Source organism: Puma concolor, chromosome C2 (genome assembly GCF_028749965.1).
Source record: "Puma concolor isolate L17-30 chromosome C2, mPumCon1.1.hap2, whole genome shotgun sequence".
Classification (NCBI taxonomy): domain Eukaryota; kingdom Metazoa; phylum Chordata; class Mammalia; order Carnivora; family Felidae; genus Puma; species Puma concolor.
This window is the reverse complement of record NC_141675.1, coordinates 36,633,464-36,655,803: the sequence shown is the minus strand read 5'-3', so window position 1 is coordinate 36,655,803 and position 22,340 is coordinate 36,633,464. Positions and strand designations below refer to the sequence as shown.

General features: G+C 49.3%; 1 protein-coding gene and 1 long non-coding RNA gene across 2 annotated transcripts in view; one reads left to right on the top strand and one right to left on the bottom strand.

The window, feature by feature from the left end:
• The window catches only part of SPSB4 (splA/ryanodine receptor domain and SOCS box containing 4), an 80,943-nt gene extending 62,206 nt beyond the window's left edge, over positions 1-18,737 (bottom strand). Inside the window, exons 1-2 of the mRNA XM_025914003.2 lie at positions 18,110-18,737; positions 2,075-2,921 (exon numbers count right to left, since the gene is read on the bottom strand). Of these exons, the coding sequence (XP_025769788.1) occupies positions 2,075-2,768 (694 nt within the window). The 5' untranslated portion in view covers positions 2,769-2,921; positions 18,110-18,737. The remainder of the gene's footprint in view (positions 1-2,074; positions 2,922-18,109) is intronic.
• On the top strand, positions 1,806-4,717 carry LOC147577193 (uncharacterized). The gene is made up of 2 exons (XR_015240007.1): positions 1,806-2,547; positions 3,789-4,717. It is a non-coding gene; the product is annotated as an uncharacterized LOC147577193 (long non-coding RNA).
• Positions 18,738-22,340: the final 3,603 nt, after the last annotated feature.

The following is a 22,340-nucleotide window of genomic DNA, read 5'->3' as shown; positions in this document are numbered from 1 at the left end:
GCCTCACCCAGCTTCTCCAGCCACCTGAAGGATCCAAGCACTCAAAATGCCCCCAACACAACTATCTGTTCCCACCTAGCTGCCCACCAACATTGCACCAAGGAGGATACCAGGGCTTGACTCCTCCTGATCCTAACACGCATGGGGGAGCCACGGTCTATGACCTTGTTAGCATCTCAGCTTTGTGCCTGAAAACCAAGCAACAGATAATAGCTGGGCATCAATACCAGTGAATCAATACCCAAGAGGAAGCCCACCTTGGGGGCCCAATTGCTGGCTCAGGTAGCTCCTGCTGGGTATCAATGTCAGCCTTTAATCCCAGCTACAAGATCTCACAGCAGCTGTGAAAGAGACCTGATCCTGTCCCATTTTACTGACAAGCAAAATGAGCTGTAAGGCATTAGCATGAATCACTGAAGACGCAAAACCATCGAGCACTGGGGATGCAGTTGGAACTAAGGCATGTCAGACTCCAGAACCTTGTGCACCAAGTCCACCCTTCTAGTCCCAGGATAAATTCTGGCAAGTAAATTTCCCAATTCTGCTTGAAAAGAGTGTTTGTTGTTGCCATTGGTTTTCTTGGTACTGGGGTTTGCCTGCGCCCCATGTCTGTGAGAGTTCCAGACATTCTCCACGTGGCACTGGGATGATTAAACTAGCCCTTCTCAGCACACACTCAGCTGCTCTGAGATCTAACCAGATAAATCAGAGAAAACAGAACAACACTTTGCCATCAACGGCAATCTCAGTTCAACAACCGTGAAAAGGAAATCTGAGCAAGAATGTCACCTATTACACCAGAGAGCTGAGCACACCAGCCACTTTCTGCTGGCCTGGCACCCTTGAAAACAGTCAACCTAACCTATACTCAAGTAAATATAAATTTTACTTGAGTAAAATCTTGTTCTTGACTTCTTTTCTTGGGTGTTACTCTCAGCGCCTCAACTGAAGGTGGGGGGGGCGTGGAAAAAGAATAAGTTTCAGGGGCTGACAGATGACCTAGGTAGACCCTGGCTCTCTATAGCTCTGCTCCCTGAAATGGGGGCAATTATATCTCTCATTTGAAATGAATAAACTGGAATTCAGGCTTTAAGCACCTGCCTCTGTGAGCTGTGTCAGGGTTGTGGCAGGAAGTCTATTTGGATGAGGAGTGCATAAGCCCACAAGGCTCCGCTCAGCTGGTGGCCATAGATGCCTCTGTCCAGAGGCCACCCTGCCTCCGAATGACTCCCTCCTAAAAACATAAGCATTTTTGTTGCCGTGATTTTGAAGCTGCCTGACAGCATGATGGTGCATGTTAAATGACAGGAGGCCTTAGAGCTGCCAGGGATCAACCCCAGCAGCCTGGGGGCTTGCCTACAGCCTGCGAGGGTGTTTTGTTTGACGAAGTGGTGTTTTCAGCAGCTGCCAACTCCTGAAAATTGGGATCTTTCACACAGATCTAGATTTCTGGGTCCTCTTGGAAAAATTAAGAGATTCTACAACTTTTGGCTCTCATTCCCAGGAGGCAATAATCAGCTAGAGAGGATTATTCTTCACCAGGAAGAGCTGGGAATTGAGCGTCCAGTCCCTGCCTTCAGCTGGTGGTCAATACAGGAGAGTCGTTATTATCATCACTTACTACACTTATTATACATATTAACTCAGAGTGTATGGCATTCGTGTGCAGGGACTCTATCTTCTACCCTCTCCTCCTGCTGTGAGCTGAGGCCTGGCACAGAGGAGACCTCATTTTGTATAACACAGATTCATGATTCATGATTCGCATCAACACAGGAAGCCCCTTATTAGGCGCCAGTCACCGTTCTCAGTGCGTCACATACATTATTATGGTATGTGATCGTCACAACAACCCGCCCAAGGTTACTGTCCTTGTGCCACTTTTGCAGGTGGGAAAACTGAGGCACAGCCCAAGATCACCAAGCCAGTAAAGGCGAGTCGACGTCCTCTACACGGCAGGGTTATACCCAGCGACCACGGAAGGTGGGGCCTCGCCTGCTTCCTGCCGCCCTCCCCAACTGGTCCCGCGACAGGCCGCCTCTGAAACCGCCAGGCACCCCTACTCTGTACTTACGGTCAAGGCCGTTGATGTAGCGCATGGTGACTTCGCAGTGGCCCCACACCGCACTCACCACCGGGTACAGCTTCTTGCCCTTGAGGCCGCGGAAGGCCACGCCCAGATACTGGCCGTCCACCACGAAGCTGAGCGTGCCCTCGTCCATGTCTAGCACCACGAGCAGCGAGTCCGGCAGCGCGAAGGCCTCCTCGGGCCCCAGGAAGGCGGGGTAGGCCACTCCCGGCCTGTTCTTGCCGTCGTGGTAGAGGCGGCTGCGGCCCAGGTCCCAGCCCCACGACTCCGCGTCACTGCCCACCAGTGCCGTGTAGCCCACGGAGTGCAGGGGGGCTCGAGCCGTGGCCACCCCCACTACGGCGTGGGTGCCACGCTGCCGCGCCGGCCAGTTGATCTGCCAGGCGTGCAGGCCCCGGGCGTGGCCCACCTTGCCGCGGATGCCGTCGGTGCTCTGGGCCACCGGGTGCCGGTGGAAGGTGAGCCGGTCGTCATCCTTGACGAAGACATTGAGCGAGCGGTCCTCAGGGTTCCACGCGTGCCGCAGCTGCACCGCCGGCCCCGCCGCAGGCATGTCCAACAGCTGGTCCAGCCGCGCTGGCCGCCCCGGCTCCGCTCCCTGTAGCTCCCGCTTGGCCGGCCGCAGCGCCGGCTCTCGCACCTCCACCGACTTGAGGCTCCCCGAGAGCTTCTGGCCCATGGCTCGCTGCTGGGAGGGGGCCGCTGCAGGCCACCGCTACCTCGTGGGAGCTTCCGCTCCCCACAGCCAGGGATGGGCCGCCGGGCTGGGTACCAGGCTTCTGGACCGTACACCTCCACAGCCTCTACCGGGCTGGGGCAGGGGCCCAAGCTCCTGGAAGGAAGCAGAGCGCACGGGTTACAAAAGCAGCACCGACAGCCAGTGATGCCCAGGGGCTGCGTGAATAATAACGTGAACATGGACACAGGACAGCCATCTGAGGGTGGGGTGGGGTCTCCATGGGAAGGGGAGCTGGAGGCAGGGGGAATGAGGGAGCTGGGGTCCAGGTTCTGGAGCCAGAAAAAACTGCATCCAAACGCCTGTCTCCAACTCGAAGCTGCATGGCCTGCAGTTTCCTCATCTGTAAAATGGGGATAAATAGCACCCTCTGGGTGGCATGGTAATCTGGAGAGACAGTAATACAAAGGGCCAAGCCTGAGACTCTGGGGGCAGGTTTTCCTCTCTGGCTCTATCCTCTGGGAATCCCACAAGCACCCCTTCCCTTCGGATAAGCATGCTTTTTCTTTGGGCACGTAAACACCATTAACAACACTGACCCCGGACAACCTCCTCTGAGGCAAGATCCTGGTTTTCAGGGAGGAGGACTTGGCCACCATCTCTAGGAGGCCAGCCAGAGCCCAGAGTGCTTGGGCTGCTTGGACAAGCCCTGGGTGTGGGGAAAGATGGAGAGGTGAGCCCGGCAGCCAGTCCAGGGCAGAGGTATGTGCCCTCGCTTCTCTGGCCTAAGAGCTGCTGGGCTCAGAATGACTTGCCCTGAGACAGACCAAGAGGCAGGCATTTTTCATGCCCTGCTCTGCCTGGCCACAACCTCCCACCCAAACAGTGGCCCACTCCCAGCCACAGTCCAAACGGAGAAGGAAAGAAACTTGCTGCTACACAGCACGGCAAGTATACTATGGATTCCTTTCTAACTCTCCTATTTTATTCTCAACTCTCATTTTCTTTTCCTTCTATTTGCAGACCCCAACTTCAGCACATGCCAACCCTATCCAGAGAGCTCTGGCTAATGTTTAATCTGGGGGAAACCAGAGCACGTAAAAATTTGCAACACTAGACAGCCCGAAGATAGCAGAATACAGTTACTTCTTTTCATATCCCAAATCACCTAAAATAAAGGAGAAAGAGAAAGAGAAATGCAAATTTTATCTTCAGCAAAACCAGAACACATTTGTAACCCGAACCACAACTTATAAGGAAAGACTGCCAAAAACAGTAAAGGACTGCCAAAAGCAGCGAAGATCAAACGGGGGTGAGAAAACACCTACAGAAAACACCTGTGGCTGCAGATCTTGGATAAAGCTGGCAGAGCCAACCAGTAGCTGGCACTCTCTGATGGAAAAAAACCAATGGTTCCTAAACAGAACAGTGGGAGCAGGGTATGTGGTCTGGCAGTGGGAGCTGCCTCGGACACCCTGAGGACAGAGGAGGGCAGGGGTAGCAAGAAAACCACAGGCCTGCCATCGTCACAGGAAGCAGTGTGTTGTTGAGGCAGAGTGGGAGATTGGGGGAAGCCCATAGCTACAGAACTGTGCTGCTGGGTAGAAGCGAGGCCAAAAGAAATCACGGCCTCAGTCCTAGGAACAAAATTACCATGAACCGGGAGCAATCCTGCTCTCCTAAAATACTTCCTGGCACCTCCCCTCTGCATAAATCCCCTGCAAAACGTTGATCTAGAGGAATTAGCACACGACATAGTCGAAGATGCTTACAGGAGAAATAAAGGAGGGAGAGAACAACAACAACAACAAATGGCAAATCAAGAAAATTCACCGGAAAAAAAGCTGTCACAAAGCATATAAAAATTGTGACTAAATTTGTAAAGTAATTTTGTGATCACTTATTTCAGAAGGGAGACAACTAGCACAGTCTAAAAAAAAAAAAAGATAAAATGCATCTTACATAGTTATAAAGGCAACCTCTAGAAGGACTAAAGTGCAAAGCTTCCAAACTGTCAGAAAGAACACAACACAAAAGACCGCACACTGAAAGATTCTGCTGTAAGAAGCAAGAGAAATCATAACACAAAGACATAAAATATGATAGTAAAACTAAGCCTGAAACACTAGCTGTGTCAATGAATGGCCATAGTAAAAAAAAAAAAAAAAAAAAAGTAAGTTGGAAAGTAAGACAAAACTCCCAACCATATGCTACATATAAAAGACCTCTCCAGGGGCACCTGGGTGGCTCAGTCGGTTAAGCATCTGACTTCAGCCCAGGTCATGATCTCACAACCTGTGAGTTCGAACCCTGAGTTGGGCTCTGTACTGGCAGCTCGGAGCCTGGAGCCTGCTTCCGATAGATTCTGTGTTTCTGTCTCTCTCTCCCCCTCCCCCACTCATGCTCTCTCTCTCAAAAATAAACATTAAAAAAATTTTTTTTTAAAAAGAGGTATCTCCAAAGCAAAGAGAGGCAACAATATTAAAGCTCTAACATACCAAATAATAGCACCAAAATTCAGATCAAAAGCTACAGACAATAACAAGGAAGAACAGGCAGATAGATACACAGCAGAGGCAGGTGACTTTAATGTACCTTTGTAAGCTTTTGACAGATCAGTGAACCAAATTAGCAAAGGACATAAAAAAATAAAAATTGCATAATTAATAAGGCAGGGTTAATTGAAGTATATATCAAAACATTTCCCATTTATCAGGCCACAAGTAAACCTTACGAAAAAAGCAGAGATAATACAGAATCTAATAACATAAAAAAAAAAAAACTAAAAATTAATCACAAAAATATGAGACAGAACCCTACCACTTGGATATTTTACAAAACTGTTTTTTCTAAAGTTTATTTATTTATTTTGAGAGAGAGAGAGAGAGCGAGTGAGCATGGGAGCATGAGTGGGGGGAGGGGCAGAGGGAAGGAGAGAGAGGGAATCCCAAGCAGGTTGCATGCTATCAGAGCAGAGCCCAACGTGGGACTTGAACCCATGAACCATGGGATCATGACCTGAGCTGAAACCAAAAGTCGAAAGCTTAATCGACTGAGCCAGCAAGGTGCCCCTAAAAACTTTCTTCTAAACAACTCAAATCAAAAAAGAAACCTACATAGAATTTGAAGAATATATACAGAGTGAGAATAACAAAACACATTCCATATCTTAAAACCTGTGGGATCCTACTACTCAGAGGAAATCACGGCTGGTGTACTTATACTAGTAAGTATAAAAAATGAAAATACGTGAATTAAGCATAATAAAATCGAAAAACAATAGAACTAATGTGAGAACTAATTCTTTGGGAAAAAAGTACCACAAAAACAAAACAAAACAAAACCAATAAAACACAAAAACTGTCTAAGGCAATCATTTAATCTACCATATTATATTATCTATTATATGGTTATTAATTATTATATCATTATCATGCTGATAGTATGTCATGAAATGATAAAACATGATGTAATGAAATAGTACTTTATGGTCTTCTTCCACAAAACCCATAACCTCAGTCTAATCATGACAAAGATATAGGACAGATTCCAATGGGGGGCATCCAACAAAATACCTGACCAATACTCGTCAACACTGTTAAGGGCGTTAAAGACAAGGAACATCTGGGGCATCTGAGTGGCTCAGTCGGTTAAACACCAGACACTTGATTTTGGCTCAGGCCATGATCTCATGGTTTGTGGGTTCGAGCCCCACATTGGGCTCTGCTCTGACAGTGCAGAGGCTGCATGGGATTCTCTCTCTCTCCCTCTCTCTCTGCCCCTCCCCTGCTCTTGTATTTGAGGGCACACACTGGCTCTCTCTCTCTCTCAAAAATAAATAAGTAAATAAGCTTAAAAAAAGAAAAAGGAACAAACTGTCACAGCCAAGGGGAGCCTACCTAAAGAGACATGACAACTAAATTTAATATGGTATCCTGGACGGGGCGCCTGGGTGGCGCAGTCGGTTAAGCGTCCGACTTCAGCCAGGTCACGATCTCACGGTCTGTGAGTTCGAGCCCCGCGTCGGGCTCTGGGCTGATGGCTCAGAGCCTGGAGCCTGTTTCCGATTCTGTGTCTCCCTCTCTCTCTGCCCCTCCCCCGTTCATGCTCTGTCTCTCTCTGTCCCAAAAATAAATAAACGTTGAAAAAAAAAAATTAAAAAAAAAAAAAAATATGGTATCCTGGAACAGAGAAACGATACTAGGAGAAAACTAAGGAAATCTGAATAAAGCATAGTCTTTAGTTAACAGGGTATCAATATTGGTTAATTAGCTGTGATAAATGTACCATACTAATGTAAAATGTTAATAATAGGGAAAACTGGGTGTGAGTATATGGGAACTGTACATATTTTCTATGTAGTTTTCTATAAATCTACAACTATTCTAAAAATTAAAGTCTATTAATTAGAAAACAAATTAATTTCTAAGTTCTAGAAAATTCAAAAAAATGTACACAACTATAAATCACCACCTATCTCATTAACCAGATGTAAACAGTGTTAGCATTTAGATTATTTCAGTTTATCTTTTTTTTAATTTACAAAATATTAGTGAATTTTCATTTTAAAAAATGGCATCATGGGCCTTTATTCAGGTCATTTCACCCAAAATTAAATAATTTATATTTTCATATATTGTTAACTGTACTTTAAATGCAGAACTTCAATGACTAAAATAAGGAAACAATAAAACACATAAACCATTTAAGCTAATCATGTAAAGGGTGGGGAGAAGGCACAAATATGAGACATAAGAACTGAAAATGGGGGGGGGGCAGCTGGGTGGCTCAGTCAGTTAAGTGTCCAACGTCAGCTCAGGTCATGATCTCATGGTTCGTGGGTTCGAGCCCCACGTGAGGCTCTGTGCTGAGAACCTGGAGCCTGCTTCGGATTCTGTGCTCCTTCTCTCTCTGCCCCTCCCCCACTCACACTCTGTCTCTCTCTCTCTCTCTCTCTAAAAGAAATAAAACATTAAAAATTTATTAAAAAATAAAAAAGAAATGAAAATGGGAAATAACCAAATGGTGTAACAAAAAGCACTCATGAAAGAAGTTAGACTTGCTTATTGTTTTAATATGGGGAAATATTTAAGACACAGATTACAAATATATGACAAACAAATTGCTAAGAGAAGACCAACCCACATACAGAATGTGAAAGATACAGCAAATAGTTCACACAAAAAGAAAAACAAATGGCTCCTTTGGAAAGATGTTCAACCAAATGCATAATAAAAGAGAAACAGGTTAGGGGGCACCTGGATGGCTCAGTCGGTTAAGCCTTGGGACTCTTGATTTCAGCTCAGCTCATGATCTCACAGTTTGTGGGTTCAAAGCCCTGTGTGGGTCTCTGCACTGACAGCACAGGGCCTGTCTGGGATTGTCTCTCTCCTCTCTCTCTGTCCCTCACCTACTCACTCTCTCTCAAAAATAAACAAACATTTAAAAAGAGACAGAGAAACAAGTTAGAACTGCAATGAAATGCCATTTTATTTATCAGATTAGCAAAGCTCAGAAAGTTGGATTACACCTTCCTGGAGAAGCAGACAGGCTCATATGTTGCTAAAGTGAAGGTAAAATGGTGTGACCTCAGTGGATGACATATTAACACCGTCTATCAGAATTGGAAATGCGCATACCTTTTGACCTAGCTATTCCACTGCCAGTATTTATTCAGTATTAAATATGCAGAGCTATGTACATACGTATAATACATCAGATGCATAAAATACGTATTATATATAATACGTATATAATACATGTATATATCAAATATTTTATATAGATGTAATACACTGCAGCATTGTTTGTAATAGCAAAATATTGGGGGGAAAACATAACTAAAGACAGGCTAAATAAATTATGGTAAATCCATGTAATGGAATACTATGCAACTGGAGAAAAGAACGTACCGATGATGATGTCAAACAAAGTGCAGAACCTTATGTGAGGTGTGCTGCCATTTCTGTGGAGGGCAGGGGGAGGAGTAAAAGGGAAGAGGTAGGGGAGTGAGGAGGGGGTGGGGGTGTCAAACCCAAAGGGCCCAGACAGAAATGAGGACCCGTTGTGTGTACAAGAAAACTGGACACTGTAGTTCAGTGAGCAAGACAACTTGCTTTTTTTCTCTTTTCACCTTAGAGCTTCATAGCAACCTTCACTCAGCCCTCGAGCCTCAACCTGATTATGAGAAATAAACAAGACAACGTGTGAGAGGTGCAGGCTGTGTGTGGGGACTCCGTTAATAGAACCGACACTCATCCAGGGCCGTCTCTGTAAGTCTGTACAGTCTGCCCTGATGCAACGGACTGTAAGGGTTGGAATCTGCCTCTAAGGCACCTTATAGTCCCAGCTAACAGACCAGGAAACTAAGGCGCCAAGAGGAAGCAGCCTGACCGCAGCGAACGGCTAAAGGACAGCAGAGCTGTTCCCATCCTGAAGCCAAAGCCCCCATCGCACGCGCTCCTCTATGTTTCCTCCAACACTAACCTTAAGTGTCTGCACTCGCTCTGTGCCAAGCGGCATGACAGCCGCTTCCCAGGAACTGTAAGGCATCTGCCCCTTTATTCAAATGAGGAAACAGGCTCAGAGAGGTTCCTAGCAAGCGGCAGGACTGAGAGGGACCCCTGGGCCATGGTAGGATAAGCCCATGCTCTCCCATTTTTCTTCCTGTAATCAAGGCTGTGTGGCCCACACAGGGCGAGTCTAAGGGAAACTGCCTTATCCTTGTGCGCAGCCAGGCCCGCTTGAGAGTTGTTGCTGTTGAACGGACACCTTTAAGGTGTTTGAGAGCAACAGCGAAACCACATCCCCAGAGGAGACCCGCACTGGGTCCCTGAGGGCAAAGGCTCTCCTTCCCAGCTACAGTCTCAGGGCCTCAAGGCCTCTGTCCCAACAGTGGCAGGTGGGGATCCCATAGGCTGCCCACACTGGGGGTGAGGCAAGGCAGACATATAACAGATGGCCCCTTTGCTGCTCCCTCCCCAAGGCAGGACCCACGCAGAGTGCTGATGTCCACTAACTAGCGACTGCACATTATAATGAAGGGCAGGGTTTGAATGCCTGGCTGTCCACTGGGCCTTGGGCAAGGACATAACCTCTCTGAGACTCACCTGAGAAGGGCTGCTAACTCTGTGCTAACCTTGCCTGCCTTTGCCAGGATGTCTGGAATGGCCCAGGGCACCCAGGAGGTACCCAGTAAATGGTAAGTGCTCCTTTAAACTGTGTATATTCTCTGACATTGCCATTTTGGGCCCTGAACGCACCCTAAAGACACAACCACGGGTGTGCACTAGGATTCAGCGACGGAGCGAAGGGCAGAGTGGTTCACAGCCGTGAAGAATGGAGACCAGCGCAAACGCTCAACAATAGGGGACTATGTGTTAGCTTCTAGCCCAGATCCTGGTCTGCAGCGGGGGCCCTATTCTGCCCTCACCTTCCCTGCACCCAGCCAAGACTCACAGCCTCTATAGTCTTCACCCCAGGGAAGTTCTAGCATCTTTGGTTTCCTGCAACTAGTGAGTGAATAATGAATAAAAGACAAATTTGGTTTTAGTCCCATGGAACCTGTCACGGGCAATGGTCAGGATCAGAATCAAGGGACAGAAGGACCAGCTGACAACCGGCTCGAGGCCAGAGCTGGGAGAAAGGAAATTAGCAATGCAGAGTCCCAACTCCTAAACCGGGGCCACAGGTCAGTCTTCATGTCTGTGTCCAGGGGGGTGGAGTCCCTAGTCCTTCCTTCCTCATCTTCCCAATCCTGCCTGAGAGCTCCACCTTCTCCAGGAAGCCTGCCCTGATCCACCAGGACTCAAGGGACCTGCCCTGGACCTCTGTCCGCCCAGAGCCAGCCTGGTCTCTCTAGTCCTATTGATCTGCTTTTTTTCTACCTTTAGGGGTGTTCCTCTGAGGACAGGAATCTCTCACCTGCACATCTCTGCTCCCCTCCAAGCACAGACAGAGGCACCATGCTCTAAAGACAGGGTAGAGTACATGTATGCATGTGGAGAGGTGACAGTGACCTTCAGGGAGGTCTCACTTTCTGCTTTTTAGAGGATGTAATCAGGAGATGAGGACATGGGGCCTAGTTCTGCCATTAACACTGTCATCGCCTCTGATCACCTGACTCTTGGCTGTACCTAATCTGCCCCTTTGTTAGGTACTGCTGTGCACGCTTCCTGCCCTAGTTCTCATGTATTCATTCAACAAACACTTGGAGGATAGCTGCCACGTGCCAGGCTCCGTGCTGCTGAGAGCTAGGGATAGAGCAGTGGCCAGGTCAGGCTCAGTCCCTGCCTTCTCTCTTCAGCCAGGAGTGGCTTGTCACATTTCTTGTCTCCACCACAGGACGTGGCACCGGGCCAGGCACACAGGAGATACAACAAAGTCCAACTTCCTGATAGGAATAATAACATTGTCTCTCAACCCAGTAAGCAGAGGGCATACTGAACAATGCTTAATGGTTCCTCTTTCACATTCCCCCCAAACCAAACTTAATTTCTTAGTCTACGCTTGGATGGGATGCTTAATGACATTATCTGGAAGGGTCCGCCCTGGGGCTTCAACGATGACTGAGCAAGAAAACAAAAACCCAAATTGCCACTTGCCCTTCCCAGGACCCTGGTGGGTCTCGCAACCCGACAGAGAAACAAGGAGATGTGAAGTGTGGAGGTTGCATCACTTAAAGAGCCTCAGCGGTTTGCAAAATGTGACACTCAGCCTTCAGAGGCACGGGACCAGAAATCCCATTCTCAGAGGCCTGGCCAGGCTCACCCAGGCATGGGGTTTGCCACAAGACAGACGCTGCAGGAATTGGTAATGACTGGGTGAGCCACCCTCCTCTGAGTGTGGCCTTTGGCTTCAGACTTATGGGGTGGGTATGGATTTCAGTCCTTCTTGTAACCGACAGTGATGCTGCCTCCCTGGGGAGCTGAGGCTACAGGGAAGTGTAAAACCAGACCGCGTCCCTCTAGGGAGAGCTCACACCAAAGGGGTCACACCCAGTGACAGGTCTGAATAATGACAAGGACTATAAAAAAAAAAAAAACAGTGCAGTTTGATACCGTTTGAATTCCTTTAACAGACGGCATACTGCTTTTCAATGTATACTACAGCATTTGTAAAATGCAAAACTAATTTAATCATGTCCCTGCTTACAGTCTTCCGCAGCAGGACAAAGTGCAGACCCCTAACCCTAACCTCCCAAAGTGCTCCCCTGGCCTCCACACAAACCCCTTCACTGCATCCCTACCAACCTGCCAGAATTTCCCAACAGGCACACGTAAGCCCACACATTCCTGTCCTGACACACTGCTGCCTTCGTCCCTTCCCTCTCCCTGCACACCCCCACAGGCACACAGGTGGGTAATTCAGCTTGGGAATCAACACTTCTGGGGAGCCTCCTTCCCTGCTCACAAAGCCCCTATACTTGTCTCCACCAGGCTAATCACAGGAGGCTGTGACTCTCCTTAGCTGCCTGCCCACCGCCAGCAAGGAAACAACTCGAGAGCAGGCCTGGGTCCCCTCACTGCAGTCCCAGGGAGTCTCCATGGCTCTGGCTCAGAGCAAGGGCTAGGTGAATGTCTACACAACGCACAAGCCTGAGCAAATGAGTAAAAGAACCTCCACTGAGGCATGAGCTGGAAATACAGAGCTCCGGCAGCTCAGGCAATTCATTTCCATCTTTATTCTTTAGTGTTTGCCTCTCCAATGGTGCCAAAGATACCTACCCTAATCTGGTTTGACTGGGATGTTTTTAAGATTCTTTTAATACAAACATTCAGTAGAGGGGCTGTTTCATCACAAGATGCTCATTCAGAGCGAAACCACCAATGATGAATGAACTAAAGAACCTCCAAGGTTTTCTCCACTGACGCCCATGATCTTTCCCCCTCTATACACATGCTTGGAGCTCACGCTACAACTGGCTGGGCAAGTCTTTTCTTCCCCAGAGCTCACAAAGAGAGCCATCTGTCCAGTTCCAGGTGGAACCGTCTCACGCCTGTCTTCCTAGAGTGTGAATCAATGAGGCTTTCCCAAGCCTCTCCTTCTTGTGGGGTTTCCATGGGAATCCTCCCACGCGTGACTGAGCCAGGAGCCCCCAAGGCAGAAGCTCAGGCTGTCAGCCAGCAAGGAGAGCAGAGGATGGGATGAAGGAGGTTGCTGGGCGGAGACCAGGCCAGCGTGCTTCGCAAGGTCATTTGAAAGAGACGCTCCTCTGAGGCAGCGGAGGCCAGGGGCCCTGATACACATGCAGCCTGGGCAGGCCTGGTCACCCTGCAGCTGCTCCCATACCCAGAGGGCAGCCCCAGGCACATATGGGTTGTTCTGAGGGACAGCTGGCCTCCGTGAGGCGCAGCGTGGCTCGGGCTACAGCAAAGCTGGACCACAGGGGCTGGGGGAGGGTGCTACACTTTGGGACCCTCTCAGGGAAAATTCCATGGGGAAAACACAATAATCTTCAGGTCCAGCACCTCGTTTGTCTCCCAAGCTGAACGTTGCCCATTTGGTTTAACTGGTTGTGGGAAAACACAGTATGCTTGAAAGAAAAGCAAAAGTATTCATGCCTCAGGCTTGATTGAGGAGATCATGATAGGCACCTTCTGGGATTTCTGAAGGTCCTCTGTTAAGCCTGAGGTCTCTGGGAGCATTTTTGAGATACCAGGGAGCAGGCAAGAGAGGAAAAGGGGCTGGTGAGGAATTGGGAAAACAGGAAGGCCAGAGAGGGAAGACAGTGAGACAGAGAGAGACTGGTGGGGGTGGGGGCGGGGAGGACAGGTGAGAGGAAGTCCCCGACCCCAGGAATCTATGTAATCCAACCTATCTCACAGTATGCGGCCGAGAGGGGAGCCATCTCTGTGGTCTGGCTAACTGGAACAACCTCAGCTCCCTCCTGGAGAAAGTAGAGCTCCATGTTCCCCACCAATGACATTTCACAGCACTAAGCCAGGTGGGTGACTTGGGAGCTGCTCTGGGCCTCTCCTGTGCACATATAGAGGTACAGAACTCGTGGCAGCTTCCTGCCACCTCCTGGCTCCAGGATGCACCTTGCCTGCCCCATAAACCTGGGGGTACCCCCTAGGTCACATCTTTTGTTTCTGCTCCTCTCTCTCTCCATGTGTCTTCTCTCATTTCCGGCCTCTGCAGATTCTTCCAAACTGTGTATCCAGCCCTGCCTTCTCTCCTCAGCACCACAACCCTCTTGCTGGAAGCCTCTGCCCACCAGATTAGGTGCTCCTTCAAACAGCCTTGGAAAGCCACCTGCCTCGTCTGGGGGCATGCTCACCTTCTTGGGATACCAGACATCTGGGGAGAAGATGACCCAACAGTACATGTCCAGGGCTCAACCTCAGCCTCTTCCCTCTCCAGCATACCAGGTTCCCCTCTGTGCACCCCCATTTCTACCATGGATTTCCCCCCCATCCCTCTCATTTAATGCCTCCAGCTCTCCCTCAGCTCAGCTGTTGCCTGGATTACTACAATGGTCTCCTAATGGGGCTCCTGGACTCCAGTCTATGTCCCCTAAGCCCACTTCCACATTGCCAAGGGGTAAATCTGACCAAGCCACCACCCATCTTCTCATTCACCTCTCCACGTGGCTTCTCAGGGGAAGCTGCATCCCGTGGCTTGGCACAACAGCCCCCAAGACCTGCTCCTGCTTATTTCTCCCGCACTGCCTCCCAGCATGGCCTAGCCCAGGGTACCCATGCGAGACTCCCCCAAGCACCACATGTTGTCCATACCTTGGTGTCCTAGGAGCCTTCCCACTTTCACTTGCCTGGCTGATTGCTCCCCCCAGGCAGGCTGGGCATCCTCTCTGCCAGCCCTCCAGCTCTGTGCACCCTCATCTCTGCTGTCTTCTGCAGTGCATGCTGCATTTCTTGCTGGCAAAGCTAGCACCCGACTCTCCTCTACCTCCTGGCAGCAGCCAGCCAGCACCTGGCCCCTTGGGCTAGGTTAGAAAGTACTTGTTGGGTTGAAGAAGGAATATCCACTCCACATCTCCTGTGTATTTTGCATTTTAAGCAACAAACACTTTTTTCAAAATTAAAGTACACATTAAAAAAAATAATAAACCAAGTACACACTTTAAATGGGGATTTAGTTCTAAATTCAATAGGTGAAGCAAAAATCACACAGTCAACACTGCCCTGGAAAGGTCCACAAGGCCCATGATATCTGATTTGGGTTCACCATCCTCTTTCCCAAAGGGTTTAGCAGAGACGACTTTTTCTCACAGCCTCCGAACAGATCCTTATTTCTTGAGCTGAGCAGCAGCAGATAAACTAGTTGACTTATTTAGGAACCATGTTTTATTAAAAATGTGTTGATATTTTACATATATTTTGCTGTTGATCTTCTTTAACCAAATACGTATGGTTATGTCCACAAAAATTAAGCGCACACATTTATGTACTAATTTTTTTAAATGACTATGAGGCAGATGCTTCTGCCTGGTAACTTCACCCCAGGTCCCACCACCCTCCTGATTTTCCACACAGAATGGCCTGTTCTAGCCAGGGAGCTGCCCTGAGACCCTTGGTTCTTATAACAACAGAGAAGGGACCTTTCAAGAGCCTGGCTATGTGACAACAGGCCAGGCAACTCAGAATTAAGTAGCCCCCATTTGGTGAGTTGAACTGGGTCTGTTCACAGAGAGATGAGGAACACTGTAGTGGCCCGGGCCTGGGCCACTTCCTGGGAGAGGAGTGAAGTCCCCCAAGGACAGGCCTGCCCAAGCTAGAAGAAGCCGCCAGTCTTAAGAAAACCGAAGAGAAAAAGTAGTCTAGGAGGGGGAACAGCAAATGAAGTCCTTCCACTGTTGCAGCAAAACCAGAAAGGCCGGTAGTGGAGGGCAATGTGGGAAGAAAATGATGGCAAAAGGGAGTAGGGGGCAGTAACCAGACCTGGAAGACCCTGGCGGTGACCAGGCTCTACTGTGTGGCAGCTTGGAGAAGGTTCTAAGAGAGAGAGGGTTTTGATTTAAATTTTAAAAGATGTTTCTGATAAATGCTTATTGCTAATATCTGCTGAAGTGAAAAAAATATATCTTATTGTAGCGTGTTTTTTGCTTGTTTGTTTGTTTGTATTTTAATAGAGATAGAACACAAGCAGGGGAGAGGGGCAGAGAGAGAGAATCTTTATCAGGCTCCATGCTTAGCGTGGAGCTAAACTCAGGGCTCACTCTCACGACCCTGGGATCATGACCAGAGCTGAAATCAAGAATTGGTAGCCCAATCAACTGAGCCTCCCCAGGGCCCCTATCTTACTTACTAAGTAAGTAAGTGAAAAGAGTGCATGTTTTCACTTGCATTCTTATTGAGGGAGGTAGAGCATCTTGTCACATGTTTAAGTGTCATTTCACGTGTGTGGACTGTTTATGATCTTTATCCAGTTTTGGTCTTTTGCTTATTGACATGAGGAACATTTTACATATTAAAGAGATGAGCCCTTTGGATAGGAGTAATAATTCTCCCCCTACTTTGACTTTTGACTATTTATGGTGATTTCTTTCCTGTGCAGAGTTTCTTTTCATATCATTGAATTTATCAGTCTTTGAAATAAAATAGAAATGCAAACTGGAGAGATATTTGAGTGGAAAGGCCAGCAAGTTGAATGTTGTTTGCTTCTTGCCAAAGGTGGCTTAAAGTACTTTTATTACTACTTTTTAAGGAAGTTTTAAAAATTGAATCAATGAGAAAGTATGTGTTTCAGAGGAATATGCCCTTGTGTAAAGCTTGCTTATATCATGCTACTGACACTTTTTGTCTTTCTGCAAACTCCATTAATCTGCAGAGCTTTAAAAACAAATGAAGGTTTTGCAGGATGAGAAGAGGTTCCCCCATCAGCCTGACAGAAGGGGCAGAATATGTCTGGAGGAGAGAGGTGAGAAGGTGGGGAAACAGAGATGGAGAGACTGAGAGAGATTTAGTACATTGATCTCTTCTTATGCTGCGGTGACCGGCCGGGAAGAGGGTGGGCAGATCCTGGATCTTCCTTTTAACAGCGTTTCCCTGAGGCTCAGGCATAACATTTCACGTCTTCCGGATTTAGGCTCATCAGATTGCGGGGAGGGCAGAAGGTGGGTGGAAAGATGGGGGCTCAGATTCCTAGAGAGGAGAGAACTCCTTTCTTCACAACCCCCCACCCCCAACCGCCCCCGGAGGAGGATAGGGCAGAGGAAGAAACTAAACTGGGAGAGATTAGAGTACTTGCCCAAGGTCACACGGAGGGCTGATGGTGGAGGCGGAATTCGAACTCTAGCCTGTCTCCAGAGCCCAGAACTCTCCGCCTCTTGGTGACAGCGGTACAAAACTGCCCTCCCCTCCTTTCCAGTCCGCAATAGTCCACGGTCGGCCATTAGGGAGGCTGGATAGGTCACTTTCTCAGCTTATCCCACCAGAGAGAGGTCCCGGGCTTGGTGTCCCCTCCTGGCTCGGAGCCCGTGGCGCGTCCTGCGCTACCCGAGCAGCCACATTTGCCGCGCTCCAGGCTCTGGCCTCCCCCCGCCTTCCTAGACCCCACCTCCTACCCTCATCCGTGACTCGCAGAGCTCGCGACCCCTTCCCTTCCCTTCCTAAGCATCACCAAGTTTGTCTCCAGGCAAGGCCAGAAACTGGCCCCGAGCAGCGAGCAGCGCTCTCTTACCCCAGCGTCTAGAGTAAACGATAACAACAGACACCACTTCCTCACAGCCTACTGCGTGCCAGGCCCTTAATTTCCACCGCTCCGAATCCCCCGACCCCGCCCAGACCCCCACAATCTATTCAGTCCCCGTTAAATAGACGAGGGAGCTGCTACAGCTCCGGAAAGTTGTGACACGCTTGGGCTCACCCAGCTAATAATAATGTAGCTAGTAGCATTTGCCTGAGTACTTCCTCTGTGCCAGGCACGGGTCTACGGGCATTACAGGCACCACCTCGTAGATCCTACCAATACTCCTATAAAATACGTACCATGACCATCCCCATCCTACGGATGAGGAAACTGAGGTTTGGCTCCTTGCCCAAGGTCACCCAGCCAGTGAATGACGGATCTTGGACCCAAACCCAGGCAGGGTGACTCGGGGGGACAGTTTTTCGTGCTGTCTCCATTACAGAGAAGCGGCAGGCTTCGAACCTACGGCAAGAGGGGCCAGCCCCAAACGCCCCAAAGGCTGAGCGCAAAACCAAACCAGCTGGGACCGCCACAGCCTGCAGAGAGGAATTCCCGGGAACCCGAACAGGACCCGTGCCAGGAGCTCCCGCTGTGGTGAGTGCCTGCCCGCACGAGGTCCGCGCTGCCAGATCTTGGCTCCCGGCTCCAGCGCGCCCAAGGGCGCCCCTCGCCAGAAGCTGGACAATACTCACCATAAAAGAGAGGGCGAGCGCCTGCCGGGAGGAATCGCCAGCGCTGGCAGGTCCTGCACTCCCTGAAGAGGCGTCTGCCGCCGCCGCCGCCGCCCACTCAGGGGCGCCCGAGGAACCTCGAAGATGCCGGCTGGCTCCCCAGGGCCAGGGGCGCGTCCTCACGGCCGGTGCCCAGCAGCAGCGCCCCCTCTGCCCGGCAGGGTGGCCTGGAGTTGGAGCGTTCTTGGGGAAGTTGGCGCTCGGGCGCGGCGGGAGGGCGCGAGAGGTCGGGTGGGAGTGGGGCAGTGCCTTCCTGCGCGGATTCCGGGGACGCGCCAAGGCCCGCGCGCTAGCCGTTCCGAAGCTCCGCGCCTGACCCGGAGGGCGGCGAGTCCCGAGCTCAGGGCTCAGGGCTCACGGCCCGCGCCTCGGCCGCTGGCCCCTGGCGCGCCCTGCGTCTTCCCCGGCGCCCTGGGCGCACGTCTCGGTAGTTGGAGCTGGGGTCCTGGCCCAGGCTGCGGTGTGCTCATCGCCTTCCCCAGGGGCTGGGCGCCTTTGTGCGCGGGGCGCGCCGGCCGCCGCGGCCAGCTCTGGATGCTGCAGCCGCCGCCGCCTCCCCCTCCTCCTCCTCCGCCGCCGCCCGCTCCCCGCCTTCCCGGCCGGCCCGGAGGCTGCAGCTGAAAGCCGATCCGGCTGAGCTCATCCCTGAAGGCCACTAATCCAATAGCCGCGGAAGGCGCGGCCGCCGGGAACGCCCCTTCCCCCACCATCCCGCGCCCCGGCCCGTCCCAGCTCGGGCCGCTGCCGGCGCCGCCACCTTCCCGAGGCCACCAGCTGGCGGGAGAGGGAAGTGGAGCCCGCGCCCGCGCCCCCGTGCCGAGTCGGCGCGGTCGCCATTCACCCTCCCGCTCACCCGCGCACTCCCTCACTCCCGCACTCATTCATGTGCACGGGTCCTCCCCCATTCATTCAAGCGCGCGGGGAGCTCCAGGGTGGGTGCCCCTGAGAGGGAGGAGACACCCTCGGTCACTCGGCAGCTTTGGTGTCTCTACCCAGCGCACGTGGGAAGTAGCAGCCTGGAAAAGAGGATGGCTTAATAGCCTCTTCCTCAGACACGTGTCCACACTTTATTTTTAAAGAGCAGGCTTCAGCTCGTCTTTAAATCCCAATTTCACACTGCACCTGCTTCGCGGAGCCTTCCCCACCCACCCGAGGCTCAGGGAGATGGGTCTCTCTGCTGTACCGGCCCCTAGAGCTGATGGTGGGCAGCCTCCTCCCCAGCCAGAGCGGAGACCTAAGGCAGAGGGCGTGGCCAGAGAGAAGGCCAAGGGGGTGCTTCCTTGGGGAAATTGAAAGTTCCTGGTCTGGGTGTCCTCGTCTCTGCTCCCGGGGTTGACTTCAGTTCCATTCCACAGTCATTTGGTCTGATCTCCGTTCTCTCTGTGCCAGGCACCAAAGAGCCTAAATGCAACAAGCGCCGGTTCATCAAAAACACAGACAGGTAAAGACCATTCAAACCAGTGAGTGTTTTGATGGAGGATCTGGAGCTCCTTTCCCGGTCTGGGAAGGGCAGTCTGGGAATGTTTCCTGGTGAAGGTAGTTACAAGAATTAGCTCCTGGAGGCAGACGGACGGGATGATCACCTAACTAGGTACCCACCCCAGCACAGAGCCTATAGCATGACTGGTGTGTGAGCAGAAGGTGGTTAAGACAAAGCTGGAGGGACAGACAGTGGTTAGGCTGCTTGAGGGTAGCCGACTCACTCCCACAGTGAGTAGACAGCCAGAGCTGTCTTCCTAAAGTCAGTGTCCTGGTACTTTCCCTAAAGTCAGCACTCTCCCTCCCTGGTACCCATGGCCTACAGGATGCTTTCCCACTTCTTAGCTGAGGCTAGCTCCTGAGCTCCAGTCTCATTTTTTTTTTTTTTTAAATTTTCTAATGTTTATTTTTGAGAGAGAGAGAGCATGAGTGGAGGAGGGACAGAGAGAGAGGGAGACACAGAATCCAAAGCAGGCTCCAGGCTCTGAGCTGTCAGCACACAGCCCAACGTGGGGCTCAAACTGATGGACCCGAGATCATGACCTGACCCCAAACCAGACGCTTAACTGATTGAGCCACCCAGGCACCCCACTCCGGTCTTACTTTTATGCAACTTTGCTCTGGGCCACACTGTGCTGAGACCCTCTCAGCAGCTCCAGAAAGTTGAGCTCTCTCTCTCTCTGACACAGGCCTTTGCACACAGTGATCTCTCTGCCTGATAGAGCCTGACCCCAGATAACTCTGATTCACCCTCCAGCTCTCTGCCTGTATGCCAATTGTCTCCAGGGAGTCTTCCTGGCACTTACATTTATTTATGTGTTTATTCACAATATAATACACCCATGATCCCACTATCCAAAGCCAGGCTCCTACAGTTCCCTGTGTGCTCCTTTCCTAGTACATCTTTTTGTCTCTGCAAAAACAAAACAAAACAAAACAAAACAAAACCCACTATCTGTATTGATATACATACACATATGCAGGCACTTGAAAAAAGTTATATGTATATGCCTAAACATCATGTAGTTTTATGTATTTGTTTTTTGAACTTTATTAATGCTATACTCTTGGACTTGCTGTTTGGACTCAACAGGATTCATCCACACTGATGCATGCACCTGTAGTTCCTTCATTTTCATGGCTTATAATAGTTCTTTGGGTGGACAAACAATGCTAAACCATTCCTGACACTTGTAAAAGATGGTAAGGAAGACTTTGTTCAAGGGTGAGGGGGGCTTCTACAATGGGGTTTTGTTGTAGGGGAGAAAGATTAGGCTCAACTCAATACAAGGACAAGTGCGAATTTATAGGCGAGGAACTGGGTGGGGGTCAGTGGATAGAAAATTAGCACACATCAGGGGTGATGGGGATCTGTGCTACACCAACCCCACAGGGTTCTTGCTGAAGGCAGACTAGGGTGAGAGATGAGGAATTTGTTCAGATACGGAGGGTGGTCAGATACCAGAGTGGGAGATTTTCACTAAACTGACTTAGCAAAATTCATTTTTCTTCCTTCTTCTTCTTCTTCTTTTTAAATGCAGATACTACCTTGATTGCTAAACTGTGTCAGCCCAACTGTGTATTTAACCATAACTCAGAGTCTGTGAAAAGAGCATCTCAGTTTAGAAGTTTAGCTCTATGCTTGAACAGAGATAGGGCTTTTTTAATCAGATAGATTCTCAGTACCAATAATTTCTACTAGATTCAGAGCATCTTTTTAAAAAAGCTTTTTTTTAAATAACTGGTTTAAGGGACTACGTTACATCTACCACATTCCATTAACACATTTAATTTCTTTTCCGGACTCAATAACATGATTCCTACAGAGCACAATCCAAAGTATTTAATGATGAGCCTTTTCAGGAACTCAGAAATGACCTGAAGTACTATTTAATATTGAGTATCAGTCTATGTGTACTGTATGCACTAAAAATATAAATAATTATTTATTTTAATGACTAAATGTTGAAGTTCATTTAGACAATATGGAAAAATAGATGCTCATACACTGAGAATACGATGGTAGATTTAATGTTAAAAGTAGTAAAATAGAGGAGCTCTTGGGTGGCTCAGTCACTTAGGTATCCAACTCTTGAACTCAAGTCTTGATCTCAGGGGTGTGAGTTCAAGCCCCGTGTTGGGCGTGAAGCCTACCAAGAAAGAAAGAAGAAAGAAAGAAAGAAAGAAAGAAAGAAAGAAAGAAAGAAAGAAAGAAAGAAAGAAAGAAGGGAGGGAGGGAGGGAGGGAGGGAGGGAGGGAGGGAGGAAGGAAGGAAGGAAGGAAGGAAGGAAGGAAGGAAGGAAGGAAGGAAGGAAGGAAGGAATAACATAGAACATGAGCACTCTCCTTGTTTATAACCATGGATGGAGATTTACGGGTTTTTTTTTCTCTTTTTTACCCCCTTTAGCATTTCTTCCCCTCCACCCACCCACCTGTGACAACCACCAGTCTATACTCTATAAGCTTGGTTTATTTCTATTTCTATTTCTATTTCTATTTCTATTTCTATTTCTATTTCTATTTCTATTTCTATTTCTATTTTTTTAGATTTTTATTTTTATTTTTAGATTTTTATTTTTTTAGATTCCACATATAAAAAAGATAATAGAATATTTGTCTTTCTTTGACTTATTTCACTTAGCATAATACCCTCAATGTCCATCCATGTTGTCATAAATGGCAAAATTTCTTTTTTTATGGCTGAATAATATCC